Raw genomic sequence first — 10,134 nt, 5'->3', positions numbered from 1 at the left:
TTAATAAATTCAATTTTGTTAAATTTGTTGCTTAATTAATTGCTCTGAAATATATTGTTTAACGAAACACCCTTAAAGAACATGATTGACAACAAAGATCTTTTTTTAAGTTACATTTCCGATTTTATAAACATTCGAATAAATAAATTATATCAGATTTTCTATTTAACTTCAGACATTTTCCAATTAGATACCAATAGATTCGCATTTTTCTTTTAAATAAATTTTAATTTCACTTCTAGAGTTTCCTGTTCATGTGTCATCCTTAGATAATGCAGAGATGAGGTACATACGAATAGACTTGCGTTCTTTTTTTTAACAAATAAATTTATTAATAAATACAACCGCGAGAAAAGAGAGAATGATTCAAGGCACAGATTCCTCAGGTCGCCCGAGCAAAACGCAGAAAAGATTTTCCCTGTGCTACTCGAGCGTCTCTTTTCCAGTTCTTGGCAGCAGAAACGAGAAGAAACCGCAGGCTGAAAATTAATCGACTTACTTATTTCACTGTATTTGTCATGGATCAAATTATACTACTTATATCTCGTCTCATGTGAAATATCGAAATATCCAATATTGAATCCAAATTCATAATATAAATCACGGCATTAAATTTATTTCATATGTTCATACTTAAAATCTTATAGTCAAAAATTTCTGATAAATTTCGACAAATGGAAAATAATGAAGTTAAATAAATTAATATTAATACGATTTAGTATTCAAATTCGTGGAGCACAGTTGAAATTTATTAATTATTATTAATTAAATTTTAATTAGTTTTAGAGGAGAAATTTAAAGGTTCTTCCTAGTCATAAAATTAGAGAGAGGATTTTCCTTACCAAAGAGAAACGCGGCGAAGAGTATAATGGGAATCACGCAGGCTAAATCGATGAGATAACCGAACACCAAATTACCGACCAGGGCACCCAGACGACCCATCGTTAACGACAGAGCTGCGGCCATCACTCTGTGACAACATGATCAATAAATTTCGGATTTTAATAAAAAGAAAAATCAAATTGGTATAATTTTAAGAAGCTGCGATTTACTTACCTGAGATTCGTCGGGAACATATCGACGATTACACAATAGACTAGAGAGATCCCAAGGGACGTGAGGGCCTCGAACACGCACGAGAGTATCAAATTCTGTGTCGAGTTCACCACGTAGTAAAAGCCCACCGTCACCGCACCGGAGACCACAAGCGATACAACTGAGAACACAATGTAGTATTAATTATTTAATTCTAATAATGCTTGGAGTTTAATTTGATTATTAAGATCTCGAAATCTAAATGAAAACGGATTTTAAGTGGATTTAAAGAATTGGATTAGACTTCAATTATTAAAAACTAATTTAATTTCTTCTCTATCGCTGCTCTCTCTCTCAATTTTTCTTCCACGTTCTTCACGATTGTCCCGAATTGTTGAATATCATTACTTACTTAGGAAAAATTTAGCGCCCAGTTTGTGCACAAAAAGGGGCAAGATGATGGAGCCGGGAATGCATGCGAGGCCGATGTACACGGTGTGCAGATAAACGGAGGGTGCGATTATCGTGTCGCATCCGTAAGGATCGAAGAAGGTCGTGTTGTCTGGCAGAGCGGACACTATGCACACCGACGTGGTTTCGCCGGGATTAAAATGCTCAAATTGCTCGAATCTGTTGAACATAATGCAAACAAGGATTATAATTAGCAATGGAATATCATAAATTATATATATATATATATATATATATATATATATATATATATATATAATGTGTGAAAAAATAGATAAAGTTGCAAGATCCGAAAGCCAATGAAAATTCAAGTAGACGAAGAAGAATAAAGTTAAAAAAAAAAAGAAAATTGTTTTCACTGGATTAAAATTTATTCTTTGAATTTATTTATTTATATTTTTACTAGTTATATTTTCTCATTATTGTAATTTTATATTAAAGCATATTTTATATTAAAGAAATTTCTTTTAACTTAAAAATTCGAAGGATTTATGGAGATGCAAGATGAGACATGATAATTGATGAAATCACCTGGTGAACAACTCTGGGAACCAGACCATCAGAGTGTAGTAGCTGCTGGTAAGTCCAAATTGAATGGCGCATGCGAGCAGAGTGTTGCGCAGATAGGGTGGCTTGCAAAGTGCGATTGTCAGATCATATATTTCCGCGAAGAGGACTTTCAGATCCTTCCGCTTGTGCAACTTCAGTGACCTGGTGCTTTTATCCTGATGCTTTGTTTTTTCTTGTAAACACTTTACCTGAAATAAAAAAGAGAAAATGAAATGAGATATATCTAACTTGGGATTGAATTTCTTTAAAAATATTAAAAGAATTCTCAGAAAAACATTGAGAATATTTAAAAAATAATTTTTTAATATAATTTTTTTAATATGCGATTTAAAGAGTTCAATATTTATATAAAAATACATGACATTTTTACAACAATATTTAATATTATCAATTATTATTGCTTACAAAATGATATGACTATATGAAATAATCGAGGAAGAACTTCTTTCTTTGATTATTTATTAAAAAGTAAATGTATAAAAAATTTGGAATCATTTTCTTTTTCATTATTTTTATTTAAAAAGAAAAAGTTAAAATAATGTTTTACCGGATAAGTTTCAGGATCGGCGCCAGTATTTCGCGAGTAGATCCATTTAAATACTTCGAGGGCGGCATCAGTCTCGCCGCACTCCAGCAGGAATTTTGGACTTTCGGGAAAGGCGAACAGCCACAAGCTAAGCATGAGCGATGGCAGAGCGCAGAGCGCGACGAAGAGATTCCAGGATTTGAAGTAGAAAGTTTCGCTGATGAATGTAAAGTTCATGGGGATAACCAACCAGGCGATCACTGAAAATTACTTCGCTTTAGATGCCAGCTTCTTGGATTCTTAAAAAAAAATAAGATCTACTTACGTGGTAAAACTATTACACCGACCGTCCAGAACATCTCCATCCAGCAAAGACAGCGTTCACGATATTTCGTGGGTTGAAATTCACCGAGATACGGAAAGCAAATGCCCATGGCGCCGGTTATACTACATAACGAATTTTAATCTTAATTTTAATATCAGATTTGTCTTAATGAATTCAGAGGTAATTTTTTTTCTAGGCAAAAACATCGAGATGGTTCCAGTTTTGAATTATAATTATTTAATCAAAGATTAAAAGATTTTTTTTTTTCGTATATTGAACTTCAGAGAGAAGTATAAATAGGTAAAAATAGATATCACAAAGCATATTTCTTGATAATTTAAAAAAAAATAGATTTTACTTCAATAGAATTCTAATTTGTTAGTGATAACTTGTGTGAAAGTTGTGTAATTCCTGACATTTTTGTCAACAGAAAATTAATTCTCGTCGAACACCATTCTGCGTACTCACGCGAAGCCATTGAAGAACCGAAAGATCAGGAATACCCAGAAATATTGGACGAACGAGGACGCGATGCCCACGATACCGTCCATCAGCAGCGTAGCTATTAACACGATTTTTCTGCCCTTCGTGTCAGCCAGGCATCCCCATATATATGACCCGATCAACATACCTGCAAAGATATTTTAATCTACAAGATTTTTCCTAATAAATACAGTTAACGAGAAATATGGCCAGAAATACCGACCTAACATTGGAGAGGCGGTCAGCCAACCTTTCGCAGTGGAGTCCATCTCCAAGTCGCATTGTGCCGCTGGAAGTACAAACGAAAGTATCGTCACGCCGATCGCTGTGTCCATGTAGATCAGGCCGCAGATGGTCAGCAGCGTGTAGTGAAATCTTCCAAAACCTAATGGACATTGACATCAATGAGACTCACGAATTATTAATCGATGATAATCGTGAATCGTGATCTAGGAGAAATCTGATCTGTATCTAGATTTTCTCAATAATCCGAGCATGCAAATCGTTATGTGATCTTTCTCAAACTGAGACTAAACTTGCAGAATTAATTGCAGAATGGACACATGGAAATTCGAAAACTCGAATTGTGTCATCAGATTTTTCGTTTCTTCTCGATATTCTTACCTGTCACGATGATCGCGTGCTCGAAGTCGGCACCGCCGTCTGCCAGGAAGTCGAGTCCTATAAGAAAAAGTTTAAAAAGTTTAAAAAAAATTTGAATAATGTCCTTTAATCAAATCATCTTCATTATTTTCAATGAAAATATATTAATATATATATATATATATATATATATATATATATATATAATATATAAATATATATTGGAGTAGAAATTATTAAAACATATGATTGTAAGATATAAAAGTTTTTACAAAGAAGCCGCAGAATAGCCAAACAAAAAATTTATATCTATAATTGTTAAATTATATTACTCATACAGTGATATATCGTATAATGTTTATCATAATAATTAAAATTAAAGTTAAAAATCACAAGGGAACTCACCCATGATCGCCACTCAAGTCGCTGGACGTCCTGTAGGTATTTGTAGACGTGCCGTCGCAGTGCCGTCGTTTCCTGGTGCTGCTGCTGCAGTTGCCGCGGTGTTGTCCCTGACGAGGACGATGCCCCGCGTTCATTGGTGAACGGTGAACACCCGAGGTGATATCCTGTCGGCGTCGCTACCGCGGATTCCGCCCTTGACGGCCTACCCTCGGATGGAGAACCGACGCCTCAATCGACGAACGATAATTTGCGTATCGGCGGGTGAAAGTTCTTAATTTTATCTCTTCCTTCGCGAAGTTTCCTTCTGCGGAAAGGAAGACGGACGATCGGCAATCAGCCGCTTTCCCGTACGATCGCGATCGAGCGAATGATCATGGACCACGAATCGCGCACCTTGACTTCCGGAGCGAGCCTAAGACTGAGACACGAGATAAGATATCATCCACCTCCGCAAGAAGAGGGGCTGGAAGGGGCCTTCGGCTTTTCCCAAAATGATAAAACTCCCGAGGAAAGAAAGTGAGATATTTATCGATATGTAAAAATGCTCTTTACAATGACTTCAACTCGGAAATGAAAGGAGGAAAGACCGATACAAGGGTCAGGTGCGATAAGAAACCTCGGCGATCTTAATAGCTAATTTGAAACAATTAAATATAAATTTAACACAAATTACTTGTTTACTAAAGACTCGTATATTTAATTTATGGTCTTATTCATAATCTGTATTAAAGCTAAAAACATCTTGAATAAAGATTGCGTTTTTATGGATTTTTTATCGTATTATAATCTGCATTGGTTTGTTATCTCTGATTTCGTTATTAATAAACTATATTTTTTTTAAGTTATTTTACATGTCTTTCTTTCGGTTAACATTTTTTCATCAATTTTTGGTAGCATGCAGAATTTCAGGATGCATTCTGCCTGCAGAATGATTGCTATATTTATGACGTGAACTTTCGTAGATTCGTAATTTACGATCCGAGCACACGGAAGTTGACGGGCATATCGTTTGTTTGATCATTATTATTTCGTCGCGATTTCACAAGATAATATCCTTTCATGAAATTGTGTCACGCGTAATATTTTATTACGTCATTATTTTGCCCGATCTCAGCTGATAAGAGATAAGAAATGTGCAGCATCAATGTGGCACCAAGGATGTCTGTCATATTAATTTATTATAGCGATATATCAGTTACAAATATATTATTTATCACTATATATCCATCAAATTAATAATAAATCTGCGGCAAATATTTTCAACGTTTGCCGCGCAATAAATTATTTATAAATTTTTATTTGTTAATTCAATTATTACCGAGTTCAAGCTACGCCATGAAACAATTTGTAAGGATCGTAGATGTTAAAATCAAAATACAAAATATATTTTTTTATTATTTATCTGATTGCGTCAATGATTATAAATATATTTATTATACTTCTTTTTATATGTTTACTCTCTGTGCAATATCTTAATAACGTTTTATCATCATTATTCATATTAACAAATCCGTTGTTCCGTGAATTGGCATGAGAATGATGCTGAACGCTAAATATAAAAGATACTAACAATCTTTGATCTCAAGGATTAACATTACTTATCGAGATACGTCATGCAGAAGATCTATGATGTCAAAGATATGTGATATCTCGTATTGGAATATAAAGGAATGGTGATGGATATGAATATTCGTAAGATGGTATCGCGACATTCACGAATGTTCAATGTAGCTAAGATAAAAATACATAGGTTTAGAACGTTCCATTTCACAGGTAATTTTGTGAAATTTTTTTGTATAAATTAAAAATTAAAAAATTATCACACAACCTGCATAGTTTTATAAGTAATGTAGCATCATTTTTATGTTCATTCACGTGACAAAATTATTTAGCTTTGATTAACTCTGTTGCAAGTCTATTGGTAACAACACGTAAGTCGATGGCAGTAACAAAGTTTATTAAATTTTTATATATAAATTAAAAAAATAATTAATAATAATTATGAGGATCGAGCCGTAAATACTTTTTTATATATTTTTTTTTAAATTTTTCGAGTTTTAATGGGCGAAGTAAGTAATTCAAACGCTCGCAAAAAGACTTTTCCAAATCATCTCAATCATGAAGTTTCTCGAAGTTTCATGAAATTTCATGTGTTTGGAGAAAATTTCAAATTCGCGTTGGAACAATGCGAAATATTTTTCTGTTGAATTTTATTTAATTAAAACTAGAATGTCAAGGGTCTTCGAAAAAATGATTTAAAAAGATTTCTCTTTCGGATGAAGAAACGAGTATATCGAAGCCCGTGGCGACAATTTCGCGCTTCGCTGAGAAGCTTCACTCTGTTTTCAATTTTACTTGACACGATATGCCAGACCTTTTACATCAAAACGTAATACTTTAATCCTAACATATATCTCCGTAACGTTCAGAGTATCACGTTCGCAAAACCGTGACCGATGATTTACTCGTAAAAACGCCAGCGCGACGTTAAAAGATTGTAAAACGGTGGCGCGTGAAAAACACCACCCTCCCCCATCGCTTACGTATTATTTATTTAACGCGCTTCTCTTTCCTGACAAACAAGGTCTTTACGTGCGGCATTATCTGGCAATCGGCGGGAATAGGGAAGCGGCCTACTTTTTTGTCTATTCATCACCTCCGCGCGATTAATCCCGTGTTTTGAATTCCTGGAACTTTCCACGTGATAAAGTCGTGATCGCCGTCGTCGTCGCCGTCTTGGGAATATAAAATAAAATGAGCAATTCCGTATTATCCCTGGAAAATGTAGGCGACGACGATTGCAGCGAAACAGATTCAATGCGCAATCCGCTATTTGTGTGAACGACAACGGGGTCCATATCTGATCGGAAACAAATTTGATGTGCGTAAATAGCTACGTAATCAGATCGACGATCGTAAGGTTTTACAAATTTAATCTAAGATTATTATTATTATTATTATTATTATTATTATTATTATTATTATTATTATACATTCAGGCGTATCCGAATCGAAAAGCGTTAGTCATTGTCTTCTTTATCATTTCAAATTTTCCTAACACTAAACACTGTGTTTTTCTAACTGCGGTCATTCTAAAGGAATTAAAAATTTAGGACCTTCGCCGGGAAAAAATATTGTAGTTCTCGTTTTTAAAAATATTTTTCTGAGAAGACTGAACATTAGAACATTAAAATTTTTACCTTAGAATTTTCTCTAGAAATTTCAGGAAACTTCGAGAGATTTCACTTATGATTGAGATGTTTTGGGAAAGTCTCTTCGCGGATGTTTGAATCATTCATTATTTGAGAGTGGATATTTTATGCCGATTAAAAAGAATCGATCGATTTCGTTATGTTGACAAGACTCGTTGACGGGCACGTGCACGACTTTCGATTGCGATCACGAGTGGAAAATCCAAAAATAGATGACGCATAGATATATCTTGATACTTATTTATATAAAATATATCTCTCTTCCAAAATCAATTAAATAAAAGATTAGAAAGAGAGAATTGCAATGCGGTTTTAAAAAAAAAAAAAACATCAAGTTGTAGAAGTTAATACTTCGATAAGGCATTAAGACTAAAGACAAATCCGATTTAAAATAAAACACTTTCAAGCTTTTGCATTCTCAAAAGAATTATTTTTTACTTCTTGCTTTTGATGATTTTCTAATATCATAAATTTGGCTTTTAAAATTGGAATTAATAATTTACTTCAGTTTATATTTATATTTATATCTTCTAAAATCTCCTGGAGAACGTGGTACAAGTGCATGTTATTTTATTTTAAGAGTGTGTTGGAGTGTCTGTGTTTGCATACATACTTTTAAAATGTTTAATAATAATCACATTTATAGGTATTTAAAGTGTCACTTGAGATATGTTTCTTATCGAGGATAAATAAGTATCGTGATTGCGACTATCCGATTTGAGTTGTCTAGATTTAATCTCAGCCATGATAACTGAGAATTCCTTTATTTGGGTGCCACCGATTAATCCTATCGTCTACTAATTGCGTAGTGATGTAATACAGGAAAACACAAAGAATCGCAGCTACCAAGATCGTTGTCTTTGGAAGAGAGATTGAAAGATTATTCGATTATATTGGCTCGCACCGAGGATTAAAGAAGATTAGTCTCTTTTTAATCATTATTGCCGCAAGGAGTTTCTCATCAATTCACACAAATCATCAATTCGCTCGGTAAGTCGTCAGCATTATAATTATTTTGGTGTTAATCTTCTGGATATCTCTAGTATCGCAAAATATTGGTCTGGTAATCTTGATATCATCAAAGTGATATTTTTATTTTATTCCACGCAACATTTTTGATGAATTTTTTTCTTATTGTTATCTTATTATTGTCATGGAACTGTATTATTCAATCGCGTAATCAATAACGGAATGTTGATTTGTTTTTTTAGCCCCTGCTTGTGATCGAACGTATAAATAAAACGAGCTTGAAGGGAAGAGAGAACAGATACATTTCTCACCCTCCTCAGAGAGATGCTGAAGAGGCGCGTGCGGTGGTCGATCTTGGAGTACCACGGAAGCCCTTCGAAATCGGAGCGAGATATGTCAACGAAGGGGTGCGATATTTTTTCACGGGTGACAACGGTCTCACCATTCACCACTTTCGGTGGCCGCGACCCTAACTGCTTTGGGTACGATGCGATATTTAGGCGAATATGGGCCAATAGCAAAGGAATGCGCAGGGTCGACAATAGATTCTTCAGCGCCACGATAGGTTCATTGACGGTTCACGAGCAACACACGAATGAAGGAATCGAGCAATATCAACAAATATCAAAAAAACCCTCGTCGCTTCCTTGTTGATGTTTTAGATAAAATTAATCGGAATTTATGAAAAAGGCTTAAGATACTTCTTCCTTTAATAGAGACAATATCAAGTCGATAACACCTAATTCTGAGGAAGAAAGGAACAGAGAAAGATATGGAATTTAATCTTATTCGCAAATTGCACATAATATAATATTGAAAATAATGAAGCTATAAGTTTAAGATGTTTGTACAATTCAAGTTAAAAAAATGAAAGTAAAATAAGAGAGAAATAAAATTAGTATCTACTAAATCATTAAATTATGTATCTTTAAAAAAACATATACAACAAAAAATTACACGAACGTATGTAATTGTAAAATCTTCCAAAATTCGAAAAGAAAGTGTCTGTTAATAAGATTTAATTAATGACCTTAGTTAAAGTCATTCTGATTGATAAGAACTATTTAGAAACTGTTTGCAGTTTCGTTTTCAATTTTTTTTTTCAATGAATTGAAAAAGGATATTTAGAAATAACAAAATCGTATCTATTTAAAAAGATGATATGATTCCTTTTAATAAATTAGATAGATGTGAATACATTTTTAAAGTAATTATTATTTTCAATGATAAATCAAAGATTCTTCTTGAAGATATCCGGTCCGATCTTTCGCGCCGGCCCTGCGGAAACGATTGGCGCGTGTCGGAACACCCGGGATGCCTTAATTAGAACAAGTAAGGTACGAGCGAAAACTATTAATTGCGACTCTATTGTCGCCGGGCAAATCGACGAGACGACAGGTGGACGTATGCACGCACGTGAACGCCTCCGTTTGTCTCTCGTTGATCCATCCATCTCATCAAATTCTCCTCGATTAGACACCCTTGGACGAAACCATTCCGGTGACATTTCGGATCCCTCTTCCAGGACCTCCAAA

At 34.3% G+C, this 10,134-nt stretch overlaps 1 protein-coding gene across 1 annotated transcript; it reads right to left on the bottom strand.

The window, feature by feature from the left end:
* Positions 1–306: 306 nt before the first annotated feature.
* LOC105422824 (synaptic vesicle glycoprotein 2B-like) lies at positions 307–4,560 on the bottom strand. Its single transcript, XM_011632354.3, has 11 exons — positions 4,419–4,560; positions 4,035–4,091; positions 3,634–3,795; positions 3,396–3,558; positions 2,928–3,049; positions 2,624–2,862; positions 2,038–2,264; positions 1,448–1,665; positions 1,057–1,216; positions 843–970; positions 307–479 (listed from the first exon to the last, which is right to left on the bottom strand). Exons 1-11 carry the CDS (start codon positions 4,420–4,422, stop codon positions 424–426), a joined length of 1,536 nt encoding a protein of 511 aa, XP_011630656.2. The 5' UTR covers positions 4,423–4,560; the 3' UTR covers positions 307–423.
* Positions 4,561–10,134: the final 5,574 nt, after the last annotated feature.

This window comes from Pogonomyrmex barbatus, unplaced genomic scaffold (genome assembly GCF_055798465.1).
Source record: "Pogonomyrmex barbatus isolate J1 unplaced genomic scaffold, ASM5579846v1 scaffold1, whole genome shotgun sequence".
Taxonomy (NCBI): domain Eukaryota; kingdom Metazoa; phylum Arthropoda; class Insecta; order Hymenoptera; family Formicidae; genus Pogonomyrmex; species Pogonomyrmex barbatus.
The sequence above is the reverse complement of the archived record's forward strand: the minus strand, read 5'-3'. Positions and strand labels throughout refer to the sequence as shown.